The sequence below is a fragment of the Mustela erminea genome, chromosome 6, assembly GCF_009829155.1.
Source record: "Mustela erminea isolate mMusErm1 chromosome 6, mMusErm1.Pri, whole genome shotgun sequence".
Taxonomy (NCBI): Eukaryota; Metazoa; Chordata; class Mammalia; order Carnivora; family Mustelidae; genus Mustela; species Mustela erminea.
In genome coordinates, this window is record NC_045619.1 from 89,342,174 (window position 1) to 89,369,637 (window position 27,464).

The 27,464-nt window shown below is 53.7% G+C and overlaps 1 protein-coding gene across 2 annotated transcripts; it reads right to left on the minus strand.

The window, feature by feature from the left end:
- Positions 1 to 684: 684 nt before the first annotated feature.
- ITGA5 (integrin subunit alpha 5) lies at positions 685 to 21,876 on the minus strand. Of its 2 annotated transcripts, XM_032348479.1 has the most exons (30): positions 21,365 to 21,876; positions 15,077 to 15,207; positions 13,410 to 13,522; positions 13,166 to 13,286; positions 12,904 to 12,965; positions 12,770 to 12,815; positions 12,388 to 12,513; positions 12,119 to 12,163; positions 11,945 to 11,988; positions 9,943 to 9,999; positions 9,713 to 9,765; positions 9,211 to 9,419; positions 8,716 to 8,907; positions 8,444 to 8,489; positions 8,172 to 8,273; positions 7,929 to 7,984; positions 7,640 to 7,794; positions 7,185 to 7,322; positions 6,986 to 7,053; positions 6,231 to 6,381; positions 6,055 to 6,147; positions 5,830 to 5,909; positions 5,648 to 5,728; positions 5,436 to 5,541; positions 5,070 to 5,222; positions 4,223 to 4,309; positions 4,030 to 4,143; positions 3,353 to 3,454; positions 2,436 to 2,558; positions 685 to 1,790 (listed from the first exon to the last, which is right to left on the minus strand). In XM_032348479.1, the coding sequence occupies exons 1-30, from the start codon at positions 21,739 to 21,741 to the stop codon at positions 1,707 to 1,709; spliced, it is 3,315 nt and encodes a 1,104-aa protein (XP_032204370.1). In that variant the 5' UTR covers positions 21,742 to 21,876; the 3' UTR covers positions 685 to 1,706. The 2 variants fall into 2 exon arrangements, with proteins under 2 accessions (XP_032204370.1, XP_032204371.1); XM_032348480.1 differs by lacking the exon at positions 15,077 to 15,207 and having other exon boundaries at positions 21,365 to 21,448.
- Between the last annotated feature and the right edge of the window lie 5,588 nt (positions 21,877 to 27,464).

Sequence of the window (27,464 nt, forward strand, 5' to 3'; positions counted from 1 at the left end):
CTCTTCTAAGACCTAAACCTTAGGGGATGTTGTTAAGAATGAGGGCTTTCTCAGTCAGACAAGGCTGAATTCGACTCTGCTCTGGCACTCACTTGGTGACCTTGGGCAAGTTATATAACCTCCAGGGACCTCAATTTTCCCTGGTGTAAATGGGGTTAGTGTATCTACTCGACAGGATTACCGCTAGAGAAACTAAAGTATGTTAACAATTTAACACCCTCTCTACCTACCAGCATATACTGAGCAATCAAAACAAAACAAAAACCTAACTGGCTTTCTTCTGATTGCATTTTGTGGCTTTTTCTCTCAAGCCATTTCATTATTTTGATTTAGAGAAACCCAGTGAGTCTTCTGGATCATCTTCCCCCATCTTCAACTTGGACCTCCCGTTCTGTATTCTTCCCTTAGCGCTTAAACCCAAGGAGAAAGGATTCTTTTTCTTCTCTCTGGGAGGTGCCGGGAACTAGATCTTGTGGGGCTGGTGATGGGCAGGAGTCAAGCCCTCCTTTCACCCCTTCCATCATCTCTTTCACTTAAGAGAAGGGAACCCAGAAAGTAGTTCCATAGTTCCTGGGGGTCATACTTCTGCCTCCCAAGGAAAGAAACTGTGAAAAATAGACATTTCCTACGCATCAAGCCATCTGATTCCAGGTTGGGTTTGGAAAGAGTAGGAAAGGACACAAATTCCAGCTCTGGTCAGTGGGGGCACCGGGCCGGGTTTATTGCACTTGCAACATAGTTTAAATAAGTCCCGGATGTCCGGAGCTGAACGGGGGCGGGGTGGGCAGGGAGAAAGGGGCAGCGTCAGTGCAGCTAGTGGGCAGAACCCAAATCCTGCAGGCCCAGGACAGTGGGCTCCCCTTTTCCTGGGGGACTGTGAGAGCCTGTGCCTGGCCAGGCTGAGGTTCCAGATCTGTTACCATCATGGCCCCTTCAGGGTTCTGGGCGATTCCTGACTTTTCCCAAGTCAGAGGTGGATTGGGCCTCCAGGCCCAGGTCTGGAACAGGCTCAAATGTAATCCTGGATCTGCCTGGTTAGGTTACCAACGTCTGAGTCTGGGTCCCAGATCAACCCCAGGCCCCAGGTTCGATCTGGCCCCATTAGAGTTCTGAGTCCTCTTGGAGCTGGTTCTGAGCCAGCATGATCCTTGTTTGGGATCTGTCCTGAGCTGGGCCTGGGGCACCATCCACTGTTAGTGTTCTTGCTGGCCCACCAGGGTGGGGCTGTCCAGAGCTTCCAAGTCTCACTCCCCAGATTCCAGGTTCTTAGCTGGGGGCTTCCTGTGATCTCTGGCAAGACTGAGGATAGATCTTTGCAGTCTGGAGCTGGACAGGAAGTCCTGGTGGCACATCTGGCCCAGAGAACTGGGATCGGATTCCCCAGGGCTGCTTCCAAGTTGTTTTCAGGAAACGTTCTCCAAAATGCAAAGGCTACAGGGAGGCTGGGGCCTCTATCCCTGGATCTGAGTTCCCCTATCCATGAGGAGGGCATGTGTAAACGAGGGTCCTTCACAGTGCATGGGGGGAGGGGATCCTCAGCTCCTCACCTCCCGGCTCTGGCCCTTCAAGTATGTCTCTAGGCTGGGGAGAGGAGCTTCTCCCTGGCCCTCAGCACCTTCAGGAAAGTGCCCAGCCCCCTCCCAGTCAGTAAACTGAGGGTGGGGGGGACTGGGCCTTGAGGATTGGGAGTCTGGGACTGGGAGGAGTCAGGCATCAGAGGTGGCCGGTGGCTTGAGTTGAGCTTTTTCCATGGCGGTGCCATACGGGAGGGAGCGTTTGAAGAATCCGAGCTAGTGAGGGAGTAAGGAGGGAGAGTTTAGATATTCAAGCTTCCAATTTCTCCCCAGAGCTAATCCCAAGAGGAAATGAAGAGGATTCTAGCACTTCCAGTCTCCCCATTTTGCAAAACTGGCCTAAATCCTGGCTGCTAAGGCTACTTCTACAATAGGTCCAATGGGCCAGGAGGGTTAAAGCCAGGATTGCTTTTGGGGTTCTTTTATCAGCGCTGTAAAACTGCCCCCAGTTAGGCTAGGGATAGTAAACAGGTTTGATTCAAGTTCTACGTCTGAATGCTTAGTAGTGGCTACCTCTTGAGAAGGATTCTGAGGCCACTTACAGGGTCTGGCCAATTAGTGATGACTGCCATTAGCTTTTGGGGGATGGGATGGCACAAATGCCACATATGTGCCATGGCATTGATTTTGCAAGTTTAGGCAAACTTAATAGCTCAAGTCAAGAGACTCCTTCTAAGCTGGGGGCTGTGGAAGGATCCTACGGGCAGGATAAGGATAGTGCGAGTGTGGCTAGGGTGGGGATGGGGTTGTGGGGGGTATTTGGCTGGAAAACTGGTCTGGAGATAGATGCTTGGGACTCTGTGGGGTTCAGGGCAGAACCTGATGAGGGAGTGGCCAAGTCCCAGGTAGGGCATGACTGACCTTATAGAGGATATAGATGAGCAGCCCCAGGAGCAGGAGGCCAACGAGAATGGCTAGGATAATGATCCACAGTGGGACGCCATGGCTGCCTTCTGCCTTGGTCCACTGCATGGCCGTGGCCACCTAGGGAGCAAGTCAGAAGAAGTCACTAGAAAGCCCTTAGTTCTCCCCAACCTACACTTGGCTCCCACTTGTGATCAGATCCAGCTCACCTCTCACCTCCCAGGTTGGGCTACCCAGGTTGGGCTAACAGAATTCTGAATTCAAAATTTAAATTCCCAAGGTGTGCATTATTGTCTCTTACTTTTGGGTCTTCACACCTGCTAATTTCCTTTCCCAAAGAATATACATTTCCTAACCAATCAGCCTGGTAGTTCCTAGTTATTTTTCAGGTCTCAGCTGAAACATCACTTCTTCCAGGCAGCCTTTCCTGACCCTGCAAGACTGAGTTTAAGTGTTCCTCAAGGGGCACCTGGATGTCTCAGGCATTAGGTGTCTGTCTGCTGTTAGCTCAAGTCATGATCCCAGGATCGAGCTCCAGGTCAGGCTCCCTGCTCACTGGGAAGCCTCCTTCTCCCTCTCCCACTCCCCCTAATTGTGCTCCCTCTCTCGCTGTCTCTGTCAAATAAATAAATAAAATCTTAAAAAAAAGTGTCCCTCTGATGTGTTCGCATAAATATCCTGGTGCTTGTTACACTGTGTTCTCATTGCCTGCTAGCCTGTGAACTCCAAGAGTGAAGAGACTGTTCATCTTGCTTATTGTTATATCCCAGGACCCAGCACAGACCCTGGCACACAGGAATGCTCAATACGTATTTTTTACAAACAACAAGGCCAGCCCCCACCCATGTCCCAATCCTAGTGCCGGGTCCCGTATTCTGAACCTTCCTCGGCTCAGACCTCTGGCCCAGGTTCACCTGAAGTTCCTTTCGGGGAAGCTGCTGAGGCAGGATTCGGTAGGGCATCTTCAGGGCTTCATACACAGCATCACACTGCAGGCTAAAAGGCTGGTGTTCCCGCTGTGGATGGGGAAGAGGTGCTCAGGGCCACCCCTCTTGGGATCTAGAGGACAGAGGGCTCCCCGCAATCTGGTTCAGGTTGTGATCTTTCCCTGTTTTGGACTTACTTTCTCCTGAATATCTGTGTTCCTTATATGAGATAACAAATGTGTAACTAAATAATGTATAATTAGATAGCTACATGTTTAATACAATTTTTTTTTTTTTGGAGTCATTAATGTGGGTCAAGCATCCAGGACACTGCCTGGCCAGCAGCGTTTGCTCAATAAATGACTGCTCTTTACTATTCCTATATCAGCTCGCCTCTCCACTGTGAATCCATCTTCCTTCCACCTCTCTGTTGCTGGTCTCCCTCCAGTTCTCCCTCCTCCCAAACGGCCTGAAGAGGGAGACTGCCATTCCCAGAGTGGCCACTAGGTGGCACAAAGGACACACTGCCTTGCTTAAACAAGAGTGAGGAAGGGGAGCTGTACTGTCTGGGCCCCATTCACCCAAGGAGGTGGCTGGGGCAGTAGGGAAAGTGAGGGTATGATCAGGCTGGCCTGAAGGTCAGGGTGGAGGTAAGGCTCCCTCACTTGCAGGAAGGTCTTGGCCCAGACTCGGAAATGCAGTTGCAGACTTCGGCTCTCTTGCCGGTGCAGTGGCCCAAGCTCACAACGCAGCCTGAAACACTCCACCTCAGGGCATTTCTGGGAAGAAAGAAGAGGCTTGAACCCTGAATTCTGCCCTTCTGGTGGCTCTGAGAACCCAAGTCCCAGTATGACTTACCAGGATCTGAGGTCCTGGGGAGGCTGGGCTCCGTCCTGAAGCTTCCCGTCTTTGTAAGCGGTGGTGCTCTGAACCTTCTGGATCCAACTGGAAAAAGGAAGAGACCGTTAGCTGCCTTTCCCACCTCATCACAGCTTCCAAGTCAGCCAGCATTGGGTTCCAGAGCAGCTTCAACCTGTTCTCTCTCTCTCTTTTTTCTAAAGATTTTATTGATTTATTTGACACAGAGAGAGAGAGAGCACAAGCAGGGGGAGTGACTCAGAGGGACAGGGAGAAGCAGACTCCCTGCTATGCAGGCAGCCTGATGTTGGGCTCTGGGGCTCGATCCCAGGAGCCAGGGATCATGACATAAGCTGAAGGCAAACGCTTAACCAAGAGTCAACCAGGCGCCCCCCACCTTTCAATTTTAATTGTCTCTTATTCTCTACTAAAATGTAAGCTCCATGAGAGAGGGGACCTTGTTAGTTTTGTTCAGTGAGATATTTCCTGAGCCTATAACAGTGTTAGCATAGATACTCATTTACTTAAATGTTGCCAATGAGTAAATAAACTTTAAACCAGGCATAAGGGCCCAGGGGGACAGGTCTGAGGACAGCTTCCCAGAGAAGGTGGGACAGAGATGGACCCTAGAAGTATGCCAGGGCAAGAATTAAGGGAAGGATATTTCGGGCAGTGTATAAAAAAGAGTCTTTTCCCCCTTCCACAGCCTTGAGGTGTCTTTGCTATTTTGCCCCTCTCACAGTCCTAGCTTTAGGGACAATCTTTTGGCTTTTCCAGGCCTCTGGTGACCTTCCCCAACCTCCCGAATCCTAGTCCCTCCTCCCATGCCAGTCTCCAGGCCTCTCACCTCCAGGTTCTGTGGGTTGGGGGAGTGACTGGTGGTGCAGTTGGCAAGTCCTGTCACCCGGGTCATGTAGAGAAGCTGCTGACCTTCCAGAGTCCAGGGACAGCTGAGCTCCAGCATGCCCCGGCTAATGGAGCTGGGGCCGTGGTTGATGAGCTGAGGAGAGGGGAACACAACCACCCTAAGAAGGAGCTGAGGGCTTCTGTCCTCCTGAGACCCCTGGGGCATCATGGCCCACAGTCCCCTGCTGCATGTCTCCTATCTTAGACGTGAAGGAGGCAGTCAGTAGGCAAAGATGAAATTCTCTCTCGTCCCTCCACTCCCAGCAGCCTGCCCTGAACCCAGCCCCTGTCCCCTACCATTCCTCACCTCATAGACGTGGTGGACAGCAGGGCCCACATCTCCTTCCTCCTGAGGCTGGTCTCGGGGATGCCAGTCACTCACCGGGAACAGCACTGCCTCAGGTTTGGAGACGCTAAGGAGGAGGGTGGTTTAGAGGACCGCGGAAGGAATCCTAGATGCATCCTTTCCTAGAAGCATCTCCCCTTCCAAAAAAGGCCACATTTTGACTTGGTGCTTACCCATTAAGGGAGACCTGGGCATGAGCCTCTACTGAGAGTTGGAAGGAAACCACTTCGCTCTGTGAGTTGTTGAGATTCTTGCTGCGGAATGGAGAGACTGAGGCGGTGCTGGAGCCCAGCAAGGGGGATGTCCCCCTGTACCAGGCTCCACCCCACCCAGCCCCTCACCCCCTATTCCCTACCTGAGAATCTGGAAGTCAAACTGGATGTTTTTTTTGGTGTCCCGGAGGTGAGGGACTGTGAACCGAAGGCCCCCCCAGATCTGTGGGGCAAGGAAGGAGGACAAGGGAGCCTGTTAGAGTGGGCATTTGTCTCACCCCACTTCCAGCCCCCTTCCCTATTCCACAGCTGTGCTCTGGACAGGCTGGTCACTGCCCTCTCAGATCCTTCCTCCTCGCCAGACTTACGCTGGCTCCTGCCTTCATGGGGTTGCCCAGGTCACACACCAGCAGGCGACTCTGGTTCACAGCAGAGTAGTCACAGCTCAGGCTGGAGAAGTTCTGGAGGTGGGTGGGTATGGGTAAGGTTCTGGTGCCCCTCTGGCAGGTCCCCTCCCAAGCCGAACCTGAGAGGCCCCTCTCACCCCTGGGTTTCTGACAAGTCCGGAGTACTCAGCCTCTGGAGGGGCTATGACCCGAAGCTCGGCCTCATAGGCACCGCCCTCACCCACATTCTGGGCATGGAAAGTCAGGTTCAGGGAGTTCTTGTCACCCAGGTACACGTGGTTCTGCTCCCTGGAGGGGAAACACAGGGTAAAGGACACTGGGAAATGAATCCCCAAACCAGGACAATGAACCATAATAATAATGTAATAATAATAGCTGCCATTTCCTGAGTTCCAACTCTATGGCCAGCACTAGTCCAGATGATTGATTTTTTTTAAAATTTTTTATTTTTAAATATGTTATTTGTTTACTTGTCAGAGAAGGAGAGCAAGTGTGCACACAAGCGGGGGAGCAGCAGGCAGAGCGGGAAGCAGACTCCCTGCCGAGCAGGGAGCCCGAGGTAGGACTCAATCCCAGGACGCTGGGATCATGACCTGAGCCGAAGGCAGATGCTTAACCAACTGAGCCACCCAGGCATCCCCTAGCCAGATGTTTTACGTAGATTATTTCACATAGTCCTTCCAGAAAGGTAGAGAAATGGATGCTATCATTCCCACCCCACAGACAAAGAAGCTGAAGCGCACAGAAGTTGAGTAACTTCTTAAGGTCGCACAGCTTGCCAGTATATCCCTATTACTTATTTTCAGGTGCCAGGTGCTTCCAAACTCCAACAAGTCCTACTCTGAGGTCTTGGCATCTGGAATCCCCCAGCCTGATGTTGGCCTTCACTTACCCAAACACTTCCAGCTGTAGGTCCGGCACACAGATGTTGTCTTCTCCACAGTCCAGCAAGATCTGAGCCTGAGGACCAGATAGCCTTGAGAGGGGGAGTTTAGACTTCCTCCTGAGCTGAAGGCTCCCCCCACCACGGCCCTGCCCCGGGTGCCCAGGGCAATCTCTTCCCAGATCTCCTCTCTCCCCCCTCTCCTCACCTTGTCCTCTATGCGGCTCTTGCTCTGGTAATGTAAGACTGGCCGGAGGCCATGGCTGTCCACAGGGGCTTGGGGGTCCAGGGAGAAGTTGAGAGCAATATGAATTGGGGAGAGCTTGTCTCGGAACTCTGACTCATTCTGGGGGGTGGGGGAAAGAATTCACTGTGTCAGGGAACACTGGGGACTTGATGGTCCTGCTCCTCAGCCTCTCACATCTCTTTGTCCACTCAGGGCCCTCAAGAATCCAGGTGTCCAAATACGACCATTCTCTTTCCTTCCAAGACCCCAACAGCCTGGTGCCCAGTTCCTCAGACAGAAGGGCCCCTTCCTCAGCCCCCAAAGTCCCAAGCCTCTCACTGGGATTTCCCAATCTCTTTTATTTCAAGAGGGACCCCAGTTCTATGGGACACCACCCCCAACCCAGGCCAGTCTGTTCTCCGCCCTTGGGGCCGTACCCTGAGGTAGATCTTCATCTCTCTGCAGTCTTCCCGAGCCCCATTCTGGATGAGCAGGGTCTGTCTCAGAGTTGCCTGTCTGGAGGCCAGGAAGAGTGCCCGCCTTACTCCCCCCTTCTGCTTCTGCCAGTCCAGCTGGAGCTCCACTGTGAAGCCTGCAGCCAGGAACATATGTTCAGGAGAATCTGTCTCTCCCCCTTAACCTATTCAGAGAGAAGGGAGGTGCCAAAGTCCCCGGTCCCTCCATCCCCCATCCCAAGGCCTAAGAGATTCAGGCAGTCTCCCTCACCAATGGAGTCAGGAACGTGTTTCCCAGAAGCATTGAGGCAGAAGCTAAGGTTGATGCTGGAAGAAGACCAAGAGGAAAGCTGGTGTATCCAAGGAACAGGCATCCTATTCTCCACCTACCTCCCAGACCCGGACGGACACCCACATTTGTCCCCTTCCCCAGACCTGGTTTCTCTGCGCACTCCCAGGCACAGACTGAGGTATTTCAGACCCATTCCCTGTCATCTCCTGGGCCCCAGCTCACCAAGCCACAGGGTTCCCCTCCAAGCTGCAGCTGCGCTCCTCTGGGTTGAACATGGCAGGGAAGATGGTGAGGGAGGCACTAGTAGAGACAATAGGGCGGCCCCTGCCAAGAGTGGATATGAGGTCGATAGAACTAAGACTTCTCTGAAATCCAGGTGCAGGAGGCTGATGCACAAGCCCCAGGAAGCCAGCGTCCTCTGCGCACTTTCCCAACCCTACCAAGAAATTCCCTAGTTCCCACTCTTCCCACGCTGCCCCCCCTAGAATTCATACCTGTACACCACAGCCTTGTCCACACCGAAGGACCCCACAATCAGATCTGCAAGAAGTCAAGAAAGGACCCCTTACAGCAGGCCCCAAATCAACATCTTTCCTTCCTAACCCTCTTCTAGGTCATTGCTCAGAGGTCAAAAGGAGGGGACAGTGGCACTTGGTGGCATTATTCTAGAACTGTACCCAGGACCCCAGGAACGTGCAGAGAAGGGGGGAGAGGGGTCTGTGATCTGGAGAATTCTAAGGTGAACAAGGCCTCAGCCACTGCTCACCAGGGTATCCGTTGCCATCCAGGTCTCGGCCTCCTCGAAGCGCAGAGCCAAAGAAGTCTGGTGTGTGGCCACCTGGCCACAGGGGGAGCAGAACCTGGGATGGCTTAGAGCCCAACCCTCCTGCCCCCCCAGGGAATATGAACACCACTCCCTGCTGGGTCTCTCCACCAAAGGGAGCTCCAATGGCTACATCTGCAAGACACACAACACACACAAGTCAGGAGGCTGGGAATCCAGGAGTCTGAATCTCTTCCACCGGAACCCAGAACCCAGGATCATTCTTCACCATCCGTTCTTCCAAGATCTTGAATCTCTTCAAGTTTCAAAACCCAGACATGAGGATTAAAGTCTACACAACCTCCCTGAGGAGTCACCGGGGGATCTGGGTATCTTAGCTGACAGCCACCCAGATTCCTTCTGACTTGACAGCCACCCAGATTCCTTCTGACTCAGGCCCCAGACTCCTCCTCAGCTCCTGGGGCACATGGCACTTACCATTGTAGCCATCCTGGTCCAGGTCCCCCAGGGGGGTCAAGGAGCTGCCAAACCGGCCAAACTCATCATGGCCCGTGAGGGTGAGGGAGGGTGTGGGCTCCATGCCAGCTGGGTGCTGCAGGTAGACGTAGACCCTGCCCACCTCCTGAGGCCGCCCATCAGTAGTCCGCTCCATGAGCAGAGGTGCCCCCACCAACAAGTCATCCAGCCTGAAGGCAGGGAAGAAACCTAGGTATCCTGAGACCCTGCCTTGCCACCTCCCCTCCAGCCCCACTGCCAGGAAATCCCAGGCATCCTGGATCCCAGGCTCCCTCTTCCCAAAGCAAGAAGACTTGAGGTCTTTAGCCCTTTGCTCTCTCCTGGCTCCCAGGCATGGGGAAGGCAGGCACTGGGTTGGGGGTGAGATCCAGAGAAAAACTCTCCTTGTTTTTCTGTCTCACTCCCACTCTTCAGTCATGGATCTGGGGAGGGCATGGCACTGTGCCCCTTTCCCACCACTTACCCATCCCCGTTGATGTCTGTGGCTGCCACTGCATAGCCGAAATAGGAGGCCATCTGAGGTGGAGATTGACAAAGGGGCAGCTTTGGGTCAGAACTAGGGGGTCACTCGACAGGATCAACATGGAGGGGTAGGTCAGAGACTCCAGGGAGCCTGAGAAATTGGGCTGAGCTTATTAGGTTGGGGCTGGGACTTTGCTGGAAGAAGGCCAAGCTGGGTTGTGAGCGTCTCACCTGTTCCCCTGAGAAGTTGTAGAAGGATCGGATGTCTGAGCCATTAAGGATGGTGACCTGGAGAGGACGAGATACACCCATTGGTCTTGGACTCCCAGACCATCCCCTGGGTGGAGGACAAATGGGCATGGGATTCCCTGGGGAGGGGCATTTGTGGGAGACACAGACCACTCGTCTCCTAACTTCCTCCAGACTTTGCTTTCACATTCCCATCTCTATGCCAGGTAGCTCCATTACATGGCAACTTCACTAGTTTTCTCCGTATCACTGGTTAACTACTGATGGATTTCCTATTTGTCCGTGTCCCTCTATATGCACTAGAATGTATGATAAGCAAGGGCGGGAGTTCCGGTTTGGTCTTTGCTTTCTCCCCAGAGCCTGAAGTAGTGCTTGGTGAGCAGCAGACAGCAGTCATCAGTTGAACGCTGAATGCATGCTGGGACCTAGTCATTCTTCATCCCCCGGCCCTCCCAAACCACAACCCTCCTGGCTCCCCTCTGTCTCCCCTTAGCGACTGGCCCTTGACTCCTCGCCCTCTTCCCCACTCTTGCTGCTGTTACTCCGGGGTGAGTCCCCTCCCAGGATTGCTGGACAGTCCCTGGCTCTGTCCCTGCCTCTGGGTACCCTGCCTCCAACACAGCAGAGAGACTGACAGTCCTGGAGCGGATCCAGGAGGGACACGTATGCTTGGAAATCCACAGTGATTCCCTGCAGCCATTGCCCCAGTTCTCAGCTTCTTGGCTGGTCCTCTGAGGCTCTGGGGAATCTGGCCCCAAACTATCTGTTTTTCCTCAACCTTTCTTTATTTTCCTTATCCCACCAATGCTACAATGGCCTGACTGTCTTTTCCTTTTCTTCTATGCTTTTCATGCTCCTGTCCCAGATGCCCTTTAGCCTCATCTCCATGGATCCTTCATAGAACCTTCTCTGATCTGCTCCTGCCCTAAAAAGGTTACTCCTTCCCCTAAACTGCTATATCCTCTTAACCACTTTTCTGAAATTTATCACAGTGCAGAAAGGCGGCTGACTTTGGGGCACCTGGGTGGTTCAGTTGGTTAAGCGTCTGTCTTTGGCTCAGGTCATGATCCCAGGGTCCTGGCATCGAGCCCCACATCGGGCGCTCTGCTCAGTGGAAAGTCTGCTTCTCCCTCTCCCTTTTATAATAACCCTGCTTGTGCTCTCTCTCTCTCACTCTCAAATAAATAAAATCTTTTTAAAAAATTTTAGAAAGTAACCTTTAAAAAAAAAAAGAATAAAAGGAGGCTGACTTGGAATAAGACAGATCTGGTTTTAAACCACTCTCCGACCACCTACTGACTGGGTGATCTTAAATCACTTGCCTGGTCTCAGAGCCTCAGCTTTCTCATGTGGAAAATGTGCCTGGTATCATCTAGTCCCATTAGCTTGTTGTGAGGAGTGGGCAGAGCCCGTGGCACCGAGGTGCTTGGGAGTAGTTTCTGTCCCTTGACCCGGGTCCTATCTCACATCCTCAACTAGAAGCACCTTATGAGATGGGGTACAGTGTCTTATTCATCTTCTCATCTCTCACCTGGCCTTAATAAACGTTGTTAATTGGATGAACTCTTGTGGCATTCTTATCTATGTCCTTTTTAAAGCACTTGTCACGGTCTAATAATAACAGCTACCACTTGTACACTGCCTAAGAGTTCACTAAGCCCTTTCACTGGCATTATCTCATTTCGTCCTTATAAGAGCCTTGTGAGGTCAGAACTATTATTATCCCATTATACAGAGAAGAATGAGGCTCAGAGAGGCTAAGTAGGTTTAAGGATTTTATGGAATAAAGTAGGGTATGAATAAATAACAGAATGATTCATCCAGAGTAAGCATCAGTCTTTGAACCCAGGGCTGCCTCCAGAGCCCCGGTTCTGATCCACTTTTTGAATCCTCACAAACTGCGGTGCATGGTTCTTTGTGATTTGCCAGGGAAGGGGAAGGGAAGGGACAGGAGGGAAGGAGGAAGGGTCAGGCTGCGTCTTACATAACCATAGGTGAGGTTCCCTTTGGGCACGCCAGCAACAAAGTCTGCAAAGAGATGAGAAAGTTGTGCACTAAGGGTGGGGAAAAGGGGAATCAGACCAGAATGGGGTCTCATTCCTGTGGCACCTCGTCCTGGGTCTCCTCCATCTGTCCCCCAACCTGGGGACACACTCACCTTCTGTGTTGTCACCACTGAATTCACCCACAGCCACAGAGTATCCTGGGGGACAGGGAGAGTGGGTATTAGTATTCCTGTGGGGACCCCTCTGCTGTGGCCCACCCTCCAGGTCTTCCCCCACCCCTACTGGGCCTTCATACACAGCCTGCCCACAAGTATGACAGCGGGACTGCAGATGCCTGATTGGGAGAAGAGGAAGTGGGGGAGTTGGGGCAAAAGCGCCTGAGGTTCTCCCCCTCTAGTTCCTTCCCCAGCTGCTCACTCACCCAGGTAGCTATCATCATAGATGGAACTGGCCTGGCGGGTCTGCAGCTGCCCCTGCACCAGGTTGATCAGGTACTCAGGGTAATAGGATTCTGCAATCTGTTCCTGGGTGGCAGACAGGATCTGGCCTGGGGAAGGGGACAAGGCGTTGGATGCACAGAGGAGGAGGTGGGGGAGGGCAGTGGGAGACGGCGGGGTGGCATTGCAGAAGTCTGGTTCAGGGAAGGAAAGCTTGTGGAGGGTGGTGGAAAAGGATATACACATCTTAAGAAGGAAGAGAAAGAAGACAGGGGCAGAGAAGAGGGAGGGATGGTGACCTCAGGCGGGAGGAGAGATGAGAGGCCGTGTGCCAGGGGACGGAGGGACAGCAGAGAAAGGACTTACCTTGCCAGAAATAGCTCCCTGGTCCACCCAGGACCACACGTCCAGTCTGTAGGGGAAGAAGAGGAGTCCACATCTAGTCCTGACTCCTGGGTGACCCCACGCACAGCCACTTCCCTCCCAGGCCACCCTCTCACCTTGGTGAACTCAGCACTGAAGCCGCCTTGGCAGTAACCCTGTCCTGCGACCCAGCTGAAATCTGCAAGGGGAGAAGGCAGTGGGAAGGAGTCCAGCACACACGGGTCTCGCAGGAAAGAGAGAGCTTGGGGAGGGATGGAGGTGGGGGCACCAGAGAAAGGCCCTCCCTGAACTTGACCGTGATCGGAAAGGCTAATTGGGGTGGTGTGGGGACTCATGGGAAGAAGGCAAACATAGGATTCATGCCCTCTCTTGCCCTACCTGAGCGGCAAGGTGCATACTCCAGAATGCGGGTGAAATTGTCTGTGGAGAGGTAGCAGGTGCCCACGGGATCACTCAGCGGCTCCTTTTCTGTGCGCCAGCTATACAGAGGGGCACAGGCCTGACAGGGCCCAGGAGCAGGTTAGTCCGAAGGAGCTCTCCTCTCTCCCTCAGGCCTGTGCTCCACTATAGTTAACAGCCACCCATCTCCTATCACCGCACTGTTGGGGCTGTGGGCCCTCACCAAGATGGAGGAGCCATGGGCTCGAACTGTCGCTCCGAACCACTGCAAGGACTTGTACTCCACAGGCTCCTCTACCTCTGGGCTGGACACCAATGACTCCAGGATCCGAGAGCCTTGGAGAAGTGAGAAAAGGCAGTCAGGCTGGACTGTGGATGGCTGAGACCTCGAGTGGCCTCCACCCTCAGTCTGGGAGCACCCAGGTGCTTGTAAACCCCAAGCCCCGTGACTCCCTGGGAGGAGTGGGGAAGGGTCTTAATTCAAAAAAAATTTTTTTTAAAGATTTTATTTATTTATTTGACACAGAGAGACACAGTGAGAGAGAGAACACAAGCAGGGGGAGTGGGAGAGGGATTAGCAGACTTCCCACAGAGCAGGGAACCCATCAGGGCTGGATCCCAAGACCCTGGGATCATCACAAGAGCCAAAGGCAGCCGCTTAATGACTGAGCCACCCAGGTGCCCTGGGAAGGGTCGTTAGAGTCTGCTCTGTGCAGCCTCACTCACCCCTTCCCCAGACACAAGTGCACACACATGTGCACGCACCCAGAACCTAGGCTTTCTAGAGTTGACTTCCCCTTGTCCCCGTGCCTCCTCACCGGGCTGGGACAGGGATGCCTGTGGGAAGGTGAAGGCAGGAGGGTGGTGGGGAAGAAAGGCTATTTCCCTTGAGAGTAGTCCTCTGCCTCCACTTCTCTGTGGCTGGATCTGAGTTTCTAATGACACCTTGTTCCATCCCCTTTCTTATCTGGGTCTCTGCCCCCTTACGGCTCTTTCTCGCTCCCTTCATCGGTCTCTCCAAGTGTTATCTCTGGCCTCTAGAGGACAGTTTTTTCTTTCTTCTGATTCTCATCTTTCAGGTTAAAAAAAAAAAAAAAAAGTCTGTTTCATGATTTTTCTCCCTGCCCTCGCCATTGTCTCCATCTTTTTATCTCTCCTCTTTTTGTCCCTCACACCAGTCTTTATCTGCGGAGCCAGACTATTCAAGTTCATGCCCCTGTTCCACCCTATAATAGCTGCGTGACCTTGGACAAGTTACTTAACCTCCGTTTCCTCATCTATGAAGTGGGGATAATACCTCACCCCCCCACCCCCACCCCCACCCCCGTTGAAAGGATCAAGCAAGCTGAGGTATGCTGCTTGCAGGCAGCAGCGAGCAAGTGCTCTGAAAGTGTTAGCTGTTATTCCTGCCCTTCTCTCTGCTGTCTCCCTCGGTCTCACTCCCACCCACCTCTGCATCTACTCCAGATCCGGAGCTCCTTGAGGGCGGTAGTCTCATCGCGTTCCGGTCCCCGCAGCCCCGGCACAGTGCCCAGCATGCACTGTCACTTAGTCAGTGCTTAGTCGGATGGACTGAAAAGTCTGTGTGGCTCTCCCTGTCTTTGTGTTGCTGCCCCGGCCTCCCAGAGTTGTGGGTGATTCAGGGGAAATGAGAGCCACATGTTTCTGAATCACACCCGCCCTCCTAGGGCTGGGCTAGACTGGGAACGTGGTATGAGTGCCACGGGGAGCCGGCGCTCCCCGGAGCTGGAGCGCCAGCGCGCGGGGACGGCACGTGGCCACAGACCCGGACAGGCTCCGCCCCCTTGCTCCCGGCGCCGCTCGACCCGCCCCCCAGCCGCAGCCCCACCCCCGAGTCCTTTCCGAGCTTCCCCTACCCAAGGGGGTTACCTTTACTGTCAAATTCAATGGGCGAGCAGTGTACGGAGCCCGCACCCCAGGGACAGAGGTAGACGGCACCGCCCTGCAGCACTCCCGGCTGGCTGGTGTTAGCCTTGGGCGCTCCCACCAGCACGCTGACCCTGCGGAGGGGAAAGGAGAGGCGGTTCAGAGTGACTCCTCGCTCTCCTCCAGTCTCCCCAGGCCTCTGGGCCAGGGGCTGGCTGGGGGGTGGGGTAGATGCCCCCTCGGTTGTATTTATATCTCAGAAGATGCCACAGATGCCAGAGGCACAGGCTGGAGTCAGGTGGTCCCCATGTGCCGCTGTCACTAACACAACCACCCCCCTCCACCACCTTCCCTTGTTATTAGAGAAAGGAGGAACCAAGAGTCAGTTCTGGGAAGGGAACAGGGGCCAGAGGGCCTGGACCTCAGCTTCCCTGTAGATCTGCCAGGATTGGACACGCAGTGTCTGGAACCCCCTGGAGACGACTCTGGAGGGTCCTCTCACCTAGCCTCTACCCTTTTGTCCCAAGCCAAGGCCCAGGCCAAAGCCCTTCTCTGGGCCGAGACCCAGGCATCGAGACCCAGGCATCCGGGCTGCCCAGCCTTGGGGTGTGTAGGAGGAAAATATGAGTCTTGGAAATCGGTCAGTAGAAGTGGAGAGGATCTTGGAGGATGGTGAAGACAAGTTCCCCTGGGCCTGGGCCTGCCTTCCCCCTAGACTCTGGGGTAGACCTCCCCATCTTGGCTAAGTTTCTGCTCAGCCCCTGAACACCCTTCCCACACACCATCACTAAGAGTCTGAATTCAGATCTTGCTCTACTGGGTCTTGCTTCTGAATATGGTGCTTCAAGACAATGAGGAGAAAGCTGCCCTTGCTGGGGGGTCCTATGTAATGGTGTGGTTATGGTTAAGGTCCCGGGCAATCTTTCCTGTCTTTGGCTCTGCCTCTACCATAGTCTTTGAGGGCCCTTGGCTCCAAGTACTCTGTGTAGCCATCAGCCTGGTTGGTTTTCTCCTCCAGGGTCTCCCACAATGACTGCATTTGACAGCCTTGGGCAACTGGACCCAGGCCCTGGGCCAGTGTCCCTGTCAGCTTAGCCTCTTTTCTCCTTCCATATCTGCTCTGGCACTGCTTCTCCGTCTCTGTCCCTTCGCCCCTGTGACTACTGCCTCTGTCTCTCTCTCTCAGATCTCTCACTCTTGGATCTCTCTCAGATCTTCTCCATCTCTCCTGGTTTCTGGCCCCTTTCAGTTCCCAGCACCATCTCTTCCCTGCTGTTTGGCTCTGTTCCCTAGTCCTCCTTACCCAGGAGAGCCCAAGTGGGTAAGTATGGTAGATGCCCCAAAAGCTAGGGATGTCTTCCAAGAGGACCAGGTGGGGCAAGGGTGACAGGGGTGGGGTTCAAGGGGAATAGGGGTGGGTATACCAAGACAGCGGGGCCATGGGACTGAAGTGGGGAGTGTGGAGCAGGCGGGGGGGGGGGGGGCTGAGGATGAGAACAGAGGAGGGAGAAGGCAGGGTCCAGAAGAATAGAAGGGGGGCCAGGGAGGGAGAGTTCCTGGAGTGAAGGGGGGTGGGGTGCGAGCCCTGGTTACCCTGGGGACAGGAAATGTTTACTGCCTGTGGCTTCCTGTCTGTTTCCAACCTCTCACTTCTCCGTTTGTCTCCCACCCGCCAGGCCCCACCCCTCTCACTCAGGCATTACATCCAGCTGGGGGGTGGGAGCTGGCCTCTTAGAAGGCACAGGGACCCAGTATGTGAGACTGGCAGTGGGGCTGGGGGTGGTGCGCAGAGGTTGCACTGCCCCAGGCCTGGGTGAGAAGAGAGGGGTACAAGCTTTCCTTAGCAGGCGCAGCCCCAAAGAATAGCTGTGGTACAGGAGGCAATGAAAAGAGGACTGGACTAGGAGTCATGAGCTCCGGGTCTAGCACCAGCTCAGTGTGGACTTGGGCACTTCCCTTTCTCTCTCTCTCTCTCTCTCTCTCTCTCTCTCCCGGTGAAGAGGTTGAGCAGTTTACCTGAGCCTCCTGGAGCTCTGATATTCATTCCATTTCCAGGAGAGCACAGGGTGGTAGCCAAGAGATCTGCTCCTGCTCCCAGTTTTCCAAGACCTCCTGCTCTTGAGGAGGAACTGAGCCCGAGTGCTCCTAGGATGCCTGGAGTCTGGCAGGGATGGAAGGTGAGAGAGGCCTTCCAAAGCCTGTGAAGCCCACAGGCTCATGGGCCAGGGGGCGTCTATGTTGTGGCTGTTGGAGAGTTCAGGAGATCTGGAATGCAGGCAAGGGACACAGACGCAGACCCCAACCTGTGACTTACACCTGCGGGGCCAGTGGCCCTTGCATCCCAATAAATAGCTCCCTTCCCTATGTGCCAAGCAAAGTGCTCAGTATCAGGGCAGCCCTATCACATAGCTAATCCTGGATGCCCCACTCCTAGTTCTTGCTTCCTAAATCCTGCAGCAGTTGTGCCCTCTTAGGGGTCCATGAAGGGTCCTTGGGCTATTTTCAGTATTTCAGAAAGCCTAGTGGAAATCATGCATTCACCTGATAAGGTGGCTGGGCTAATAAAAACTGCAAGCGTATTTGCTTTTGGCCAAAATTCTATCACATTTGGGGAAGCTGGTTATCACGTATTGGTCAGAAGCTCTGATTGGCAGCTAGAGCTGTCTGCTTGTTCTAACTTCTAGTTGATAAAAAACAGGGCAAAAGGAATTAATTATGCCTTACTAAATGCACTGTGGCAGATAAACTCTTCTAAAATGTAGAGTTCACGGGAAGAAATAATTGCCATGATTTCCTCTGAAGCCTCAGCTCCCCAAAATCCAACAGTTGGCTTGTGGAGACACAGGCTACCACAGCTGCGAGGAGCCACAGATAGCAACCACTGGTTTGAAGACTGTCCCATAGGTGCCTCACACCGGCCACATGGAGTCTGGGGAGGCTAGTTTGGTCCTGACAGTCCTCCCATCTTCTTTTAGAGAGCAACCTCTTTTCTCTGTTTTATATAGAGTCCCTGGTAAGATACTGTTTGCGTTTAAACAAAAATAAAGGAAATAAAGAAAAAGCTTTAATTAAATTGCTGACCTAGTCCCATGTTCTCATTTTACAGATGGGAAGACTAAGTCCCAGAGAGATTAAGTAAGATGTCCAAGGCCAATCAGAATCCTTCCTGACAGGAGGACCAGAAGCTAAGAATCCAACTTCCTAGGCCAGCGTTCTGGTCTACCCTGTTGCCAACAAATCAATCCCCTTCTCTCCCCTCTACTATCTCCCCAGCCAGGCTTCTGATTAACCAAGTTCCTGTTCAATACATGGTTACTGTTTGACTCTGTTGGCCCGGCAAGGTGGGGGGTGGGGAGTAGCAAATGGACCAGGGCCCAGCTCCAGCAGGTCCCACAACCAAAAGGGCCAGGCCAGAGGAGGACATCTAGATCCCTCAGTGAATTCCCAAGATATATGCCGGGCTGGCTGGTGAGGAAGAGTTGCCTCCCCTTGTGGCGGTGCTGGTACCAGAAGAGAAGAGGGAGCTGGCCTAAGAAGTCTGGGCGCCTTTCCAGCTTGTGACCTGGGCCAAGTCACTTCTCTCCAAGCTCTGGATTCCCTCCCCACCTAAAATGATGGGTTGCCCTTGAATGGTCCCTAAGCCAATTTCTATGATTCCTGAAGTTTCCGTTTATATGTATATAAAACAGCACAACAGTGTTTCCTATATCTAATGCAAGGATTATTCTTAACAATCCAATGGAAAAATTGATAGGACAGTGCTAAGGAATGTGAAGGACCATTATTACTATCACTACTATAAACAAATACTAGAAGCAAGTAAGAAATAGGGGAAAAGTTAGACAAAGAACCAGGTGCTATCCAGAGAGGAGAAAACCAGAAATAGAGAACAGCTACCCTAGAAAAATTATGCCTCCCATGTACTGATCTCCCTCTATGGACCATGTGCTTTTTCTATCTCTTGTCTCAGTCCTCAAAGCAGCCCCAATCATTAGGTGTCTGATTTTCATGAAACACAAAGCAAAACTAACTCGCCCCGGGTCACACAAAGAGCAAGTGTTGGGGCCAGGATGCACCCCGAGCACTGTCTGACTCAAAGTTTGGCCCTTTCTTACCACGTAACCTCTCTTGAGCTCACCCTGCCCTCTGAGGCTGTCTCAGTGTCCCTGTGAAAGCCACTACAGTGACAACAAGAACACTGAGGCCTGCCCTCTTCAGCGATGGTCCCAGGTCTGGGAACCGTGTCTGTCCCCTGTGGGCAGGAGGGGGTTGAAGGCCCAGCTGCGGTGGGAGGGAGGTCACTGGGGAGGTGGAATGTTCAGAGTCCTACTCTAAGAGTGTATTGTAAGAGAAAATGAGAGGGGAGGAGTGCAAGCTGGATACCTGGGTTCTCTTGGGAGGAGAGATGAGCAGAGGGGGAGGAGGAGGGATGAGAAGGCTGCTGGGTCCTGGTTTAGAGGACAGCTTTAGGGACTGTAGGATTAGCCCAGGGGTCAGACACCTAGGGAACCGGAGGGTGTGAGAGCCCAGATGTTTTAAAGGAGACTTTTAAAACGGAGATGACACTTTGCTAGGTGGGGGTGGGGTGGGGATGGCCTAATGAGGAAGGTTAGGAGCCAGACCACTGGATTTACCCTGATGGGGAAAAGATCCCATAACCCCCCTGCCTCCCTCTTCTCTACTCCATTAGGGTTGTGGTAAGCAGTTTGAGGGGGCCTAGGGGAGGCCAGGCCTGGCAGAGGCTCCAGGCCAGGGTGATGCAATGGGGTTTGGGCAGGAGGCCAGGGGGGTGGGGTGGGGGTTGGGTGGGGACCTTGAATAGCGCAGAACCAACAGCTGGGGCCTAACTATCTTTCTTTTTTCCCATTCCAGACAAAGGAGAAATTTGCCCCCCCCCCCATTGAATTAGCTAGATTAACTCCTTTTCTCCAAAAAACTAAAGAAAATGAATAGAGCTAAGTTAACTGTATCATGTATAAAACTAGCTCACCGCTGACAGAGGTCCTATCAAACCTGGAGACACTAGGGGTTAGGGTGGTGGTGGTGGTCAGGACCCATGGAAAGCTCAGAGCCCAGAGACAGAAGAGGAGGATTTCCCAGTTACTGTGGAGGATCCGGAATCTGGCACCTGGGAGTCCCTGCCTTGGCCCAGGAGCAGCTACCTTATCCTCTTGCTTCCCAACCCCCCATATTTAAACAAACACCCTTGTTCCAATGTTGCCTCAGCTATAACTCCAGCTTTCCCAAGTCTGTGGGCTCCCCATTATCCAGGCACTCAGGGTCCGGTCTGCTCGTCACCCTGCTGAGCTGGGAATGAGGATCCTCCTTTGAGACTTCCCCAGTCCTTGATGTCCTATGTTATGACGCCCTTGGGCCCAGCGAGCCCACGTCTCCTCAGCTTCCGACCCCAGCCCTGGAGTCCGGTCTTAGTTCAGCTCCAGCCGACAAGCTACAGGAAATCGGCATTTCTCTTCCTCCCAAGAGCTAGAGGAAGAGGGAAACCGCCCACCCCCCTTCACGCGCGCGCACACACCCCTCCCGACACATCCGAGCACCCGCCCTTGGCCAAGCCCGCCCCAGCGCGGGCGCCCCCAGGGCCAGAGTCCCGGGACTCTCCCCAAGTTCCCGGTCCCCTCGTCCGAACGGAGATTGGAGGTGGAAGGAGGAATAGGAGCCCGAGGAGAAAGGGGAGGGAGCCGCCATCCCCCTCCCGGGTCTTTCCCAGTCTGAGCGGAGCGGGGGAGGGGAGGATGAGGCTAGTCCCCATTTAACCTCCGGACCCCCTCACTTCCCGACTCCCCTCTTGCTACACACAGCTCATTCTGCTTTAGCCCGTCTTCCCTCCGCACAATGGCCCTCAGGGGTCCCGAGGTCCTCCAGGGCTCCAAAAAGCCCTTCCCGGCCTCCGCGCCCCTTCTCCGCCAGCATCCGCCTGGGTCCCGGCAGCTCACAGATCTCAGCCAGAGACCCGCTGCTCTTGGTCCTCCTTTCCCTTGGCCCCAAGACCCGTGCCCAGACCTCAACAGCTTCCAGCTTCGTGTCCTCTCCCCACCCCACACAGGTCTCCCCACTGATCTCAAAACCTAGGCGCCCAGCTCTGCGCCGGCCACTGTCCCCTCCCTACTCCCGCACGGGCCCCCAACTCTAGCGTGGGCCCCCAACTCCAGCCCTAGTCCTTCCAAACTCCGCCTCTCAAACTCCAGCCTTGGTCCCCTTCATACTTCAGCCGCGCCCCCAGTCTCCAGCCCTCCACCCCCCACCCCCATCCCGCCGCCAGCCCTCCTCACTCACCCGTCTGTTCCCGGCCGGTAAAACTCCACCGAGAAGCCGAAGAAGGAGCCCGGGGGCCCAGAGAGCACTGCTGGGGCCTCCGCGTCTAAATTGAAGCCCCCAACCCTGGGTGGCGGCTGCAGCAGCAGCAGCAGCGGCGGCAGCAACAGCAGCAGCAGCGGGGGTCGGCGCCGGGGCCCCCAGCGCAGCTGCCCGGCGTGGAGAGGGAACCCTGGTGCCCGGCTCCCCATAGCGCCCGCTCTTCCCTGTCCTGGGGCCACCGACCCGGAGCCGCTTCCTAAACCTCCCAGAGGCGAATGACTCAACGCGGGGAGGAGTTTGCCAAACTCCCGGCTGAGCCCTCGCCCCGCCTGCCGGGGGGGCGAGTGGGGGGGCATTCCTGGGTCCTTGGAACGCTGAGCCCGCGCCCCCCACCCCGAAGGGGCGTGGGGGGGCCGCACCTCTCCACTCCCCTCTCCCTAGCCCCAGCTGGAGGCTGGTTGTCTGGACTGGGTCAGACTGGGCGGGTTTGGGCTCTTCCCCCTCCTCTCTGCTTTCCCCTCCTTCCTCCCCCTCCTTTCCAGATGTACAACGTAAACGCTCGGAAAAGGAGTCGGAAAAAGGGAGCGGAGAATTTCCTAATGAGGAAAGGAATCACCTCTGGAGGGAGGACGCAGCCCGTATATGCGTGTGGGGGTCTCCCTCATTCCTTCAGGAAGGAGACTTTGGGGTCTAAAGAGATAGGAGACACCCCTGGCATCTAGCCAACTGGGATTCCCCCTTGCCTTCTGCGGCCACTGGGTGCTTGGGATCTGGCCAAGTCCCAAATCTGGCTGGATTTGGGACTCAGGAGTTGAGGTACTGGGCACTCCTAGGCAGCCTGATCTGATGGAGGACCTGCCCCGGCGTGATCACAGGTGAATTCTGCTCTAGGTCACCCCTTTCTTGGTGGAAGAGTATGGAAACCTCTGTTGAGACCCTCCCCAGAATCTGGCAGTTGACCTCTAAGAGCCTAGGAGTGCTTGGGAGGGGGAGGTGCTTGGGACCCTCAGTGTCTTCTTGATCAAACTGGCTTGATTCCTACAAACCTGAAGAATTGTAAAGTCGGCTAGGGTGGTGGCAGTGGTGGTGGTGTCTTGCAGAGGGGTCCAAACTTTAGGTTCTGGGAGCTGGAGCCCAGGACCCCACGATCCCCTGATCCCCTGTGGATGTAGAGGAAAGGACTCTTTAGCAGGGGAAGGCAGTGACCCCCAGCCCACCCCTTCCCCCAGCCCTGGCTCTGTGGGATGAGATCACCTTTCAGGATTCTAGTCTTTATCTTAGTCTGGGGGAGGGGGACCAAGGGGCCTAGATTCTCTCCTAACCTTTTTTTCCCTGCCCCCTTCCTGCCTTTCTCCTCCAGGACTTCTCCCCTTCCAGAATAATAACCCCACAAATCAAACCCTGCCCCTTCTCTTCCCCAGGCCCCTGCCCCACTCTGGCCTGGGAGTCTCAGAATGAAAGTGCCCCAAATCAGTGCTTTTTCTTTCCACATAGTCTCCTCCTCATTCTGCTACTCTACTTCCTGTCCCAAATCATCCAGCTGTTTTTTTAAAAGCCCCTCTTTAGAGCCAGCTGTGGCCCAAGGGAGAGGTCAGCTGGTCAGACTGTGGGGTGACGTGGGCGCCCATCCCACTCTCACATCTGTAGGTCCTGAAGCTTTCTTAGGTGAGGAACCCAAGTAATCTCTGGGTCAGAATTTAAGTGCGCCCCTGCCGCAGAGGTAACCTCTAGGGGATACTGCTCAAGCCAAGGGCTGAGAACCCCTTTTGGGGGCAGAGGGCCTGTGGCTTGACCACTGTATAGCCCGGCAAAGCACAAGTGTACGAACCAGCTCTCTCGTTTTTTTTCAGTCCAGGCACAATCACTTTAGATTTTCCCAGGATTTGGGAGCGTGGGGTGGGGGTGGGGAGGGGCAGAAGGAGGGAGGTGTGTGACTCAGCTCCTCCCAGGAGCCTTGGTGGGGGACAGGGGACATAGTGTCCTGCCCCAGTCCTCCTCCTCACTCCACACCCCCAGACTTGGCCAACTTAAACGGGCCCCCTCCCTGTCCATTCCCAGCTCCTGTTTATACCGGGAGCCCCTTAGTCATTCTCTGGCTGGCTTTTCTACTATCCCCAATATCCCTCCTCTCTTGGCTCTCTCTGCCCTTATAAGTCCTATCCCAGTGGCCCCAACACCTCCTGCCTTTCCTCTCATCACAGCTGCCTTTGCCTAGCTCTGCTTCCGGGTCAGGCCTGGCTTGGGGTTCCCTCCTACTTGGAGCTGCTTTGGCACAGCCTCCAGGTCTGGAAGCCAGCCTAAAAAGGTCAGCCAGGAGGAGGTTAACCTAAAGGTTATCAGCCCAACCTTCTCTTTCAGAAGAGGAAATGGGTGTAGACAGCTGAAGTGACTTATCCAAGGTCACACGCAGCTAGCCAGTCAGTGGTGACTCTAGAACTCAAGTGTTTTGACTCTCTAAACCCGATGCCCTTTCTTCTTAGCCAGCTGACCTCTAAATGCTCTGTCTCCTCTCAGCTTTCTCTCTTCTGTGTATCTCTCAGCTTTTCTCTGGTCCGGCGTGTATGTCTCCAAGTGTCTCTGTTTTGTCTCTCAGATCTGACCTCTCTGGTGCCCTCTGTCCCTTCATGGCTCAGTAGGAATGATTTGCTGTGATGATTGGCTATTATTAATCACAGTCTGCTTGATGGAGGGGCAGAAGCAGTGAAGGGCAAGGGCAGGACACTCACCAGGCTCCTGCTGTCACCAGCCTGCTTGTCCTGAAGGCTGGAGCCTTAAAAAAAGAGGAAAAAATTTCCAGAGATGGTCAGGATAGAGGTGCACATTCTAAACACTAGGGTGGGATGCAGAGTATTGGTCGTTTATTTTGCATGTGCTGTGTGTCTGGTCCTGCTCTTGACCTTTAACCTACCTTTATCCCATTTAATCTTCCCAGCTGTCCAGCATTGAATGTATCAGGATCGTCATTTTACTGTCGAGAAACGGAGGTCCACGGAGTGAAGTGACTATGCCAAGATTGACAGAAAGAAAGGGGTCAAGGTAGAATCCAGATTCAATCCCAGCTGATTCCAAAGTCATTACTTTTCCACTGTACTGTTGGTTTAGCCCTCTAAACTGGGCTCGGTTTCTTTAGGGAGAAGGTTCTGGAGCAGGGATCTTTAACTTAGGTCCACTGTCCCCAGGCTGGAGTGGGGGAAACACTGCGTGCCCAGTCCATTAGTGCTCTGAAACTGGGTGGAAGTTTTTGTGTGTATGCATGTGATTTCTCTGGAGTGAGACCCGGTTGTTTCTTTCCAATTCTCAAATGCTTGGAAATTCTAAGAACACTGAGGCTGGATGTCCTGATTTCAAGGAATAGACTCAAGGCTTGTCAGGTCTCTAAGAAGCCTGATTGGGTGGTTTGGGCTGAGTGAGGTCTTCATGAAACAAAACTTCCTCACTGGCATGTGGTAGCACACAGAAATGGGTTGTAGGTGGGCTGAGACAGATCCTGTTTCCCTCAACCCTTGCAGCCTAGAGAGACCTGGGACAGCCGGAAACCCTGGGCTGGCGGCTCTCGCTTTACTCTTGTGGGGGACTGTGCAAATATCATGTTCTCAGTGTCACTTAATACAAGTAAGACTGGGAAGAGTTTGCTGGACAAAGGGGCCCGAGGGGTCAGGTGGTCTGTGGCTCCTGGCTTTGGCCAGGGGCAGGGGGTCCCACTCCTTCTACCCTATGGTGGGGTGGCAAGTGGGAGTCATTTTCAGAGAGGGAAGAAAGAAGGGATACTTAGGAAACTTACGGAGCTGCAGGGGGATCTCTGGAAGTAGAGTAGGAGCCCAGTTATCCCCGGAGTCTGGGTCCAGAGCCGGCTAACACTGAGACATTGCTCTCAGCGTGTGTGTCTAAGAGAGGGTAATCGGAAAGTCCAGGAGCAAGCCTTGGGAACCATTGGGTTTTGCCACTGCCCTGACTCAGGTCTCAGCCTAGAGGAACTGATGGCTCCATCATCTGTGAGTCATCACCCCCTACCCCCACTCCCTGTCTGGTGGGGAGAACCCCTTCCCCCATATCCTAGACCTAAAGTAAACCCAGACGACTCTATCCCTTCCACCCCCACTTTGCTCAGAGCACAGGAGGGGTGGATGACATTTGCTGGGGTGACAAGACCAGTCCTGGGAGGCAGTATGCCCAAGTTCTTTGGGTGCGCCGGGCCTCTGAACCCAGGGATTGAGACTATGACCAGATATCTCTGTAGGAACCAAACTGGGAAATTTCCCAAGCTGGGCCAGGTTGGGGAGCGACAAAAGGACAGGAATTAGGGGAAGGACACTGATGAGAGAGGGGCAGGGCTAAGGAGACACTGGGGTTTAAAAAAAAAAAAAAAAAAAAGACCCAGGGGTGCAAAACAAGCAAATCAATGAGAAGGAATTTCCTCCATTGCAGCTAGAGTCTTTGCTTCCAAACCCTCTTCAGTTTTTCTGTTCTTTTTTTTCTGGAACAGAATCCTACAGCAAAATGTAACAACCCCAGATAGGAAGTTAAAAGGGAAATACGATTCTCTGGGGTGTTCTAAATGTTGACCTCATTTTATTCGCTCACCCACCCCACCCCCATTACTTTCCATCCTTTTTCTCCCCCTTGCTGCCCTGTACCTACCTCTGGAGAGGAAAGGAGTGCCTCAAGCTTCTGTGCTCCAAAACCTAGGGGCTGGAGAAGAGATCCATCCGGGGTGGGAGCTGTGGGCGGGAGCATCAGTTTCCTGGGATAGCCTTCCCAGATGTAAGCACATCTGGAGCCCATCAGGGAGGGACCTGGAACACCAGGATTCCCAATACACATCTGACTGGGGCTGTGAGGGGCTGAAGATGAGCCAGGCATTCCCTCCCACCCCTATAAGTTTGCCTGCCGTTTCTAGCCCTCTCCTGGGAAGGATTACCAATCCCAGACAGGAAGTTAGGGCATCAGAAGGGGCTGGGAGCAGGAATTGCACCCAAACCCAGACAGATGGTTTCATTAGCTTTAGCTCCTTCTGGCTTTACAGAGATGACAACCTCTTTGATCTGGAAGGAATCAGGGTGTGTGTGTGTGTGTGTGTGTGTGTGTGTGTGTGTGGGCATGTGTGTGTGTGTGTGTGTCTCTGCAGGCGTGTGTGTGTGTGTGTGTGTGTGTGTGTGTGTGTCTGTCTGTATGTATAGCATAGGTATGCCATTTGTCCTTAACAAAATAATAAATTTGCCCTGGTGAGAGACTGGGGATGAGGGACTGCATGTCCTTCCTGCTTGTTTCTCAGGAAAGTACAGAAGTCCTACCCATGAGTCTCTGGACCTTTTGCACTCCTCACCTCTCCACCCCCAAACAAACACACACTCCTTTCTTGGCTGCAAATTCCTCCCTGTCCATCATCACCTTGTAATGAGCACATTTGTTTTCCAGGGATCATGTACAAGGGCTAAGATAGGTCTGTCGCCTTGCCCTTCCCCTCAGGAGATCTAACCGTTGGGGTGCTGAATTTGGGGGTAAGTGGGGTGTACAGTGACCCCAGCAAGGGGTCCAGGTGTGGCTAGCAGCCAGCCCCTATGGGTAGAATGGACAGTCTGTAGGGCCAAGACTAAGGGGTTCAGTGATACGGAGCACTCCTGGGGAATACAGCCCTCTCCTGTTCTCCTGCAGCTACAGCTCGATGGGGCACCAAACCTTGAAAGATTCTTAACCTCTGGACTCCAAGGTTGTGGCTTCCTGAGTTGAGATAATAATCTAATAGAATGCAGTGTTGTATACAATTTATGAGTGCAAATATATATGGGGGCTTCCTGCCTTACCTGCAGCAAAGGTTGAAATGGGCTTTGCCCTTTGAGCCTCTGCCCTTTCTCACCTCTGGCCTCAATCTTTTTTTTTTTTTTTTTAAGATTTTATTTATTTATTTGACAGAGATCACAAGTAGGTGGAGAGGCAGGCAGAAAGAGAGGAGGAAGCAGGCTCCCCGCCAAGCAGAGAGCCTGATGGAGGGCTCCATGCCAGGACCCTGGGATCATGACCTGAGCCAAAGGCAGAGGCTTTAACCCACTGAACCACCCAGGCGCCCCTGGCCTCAATCCTT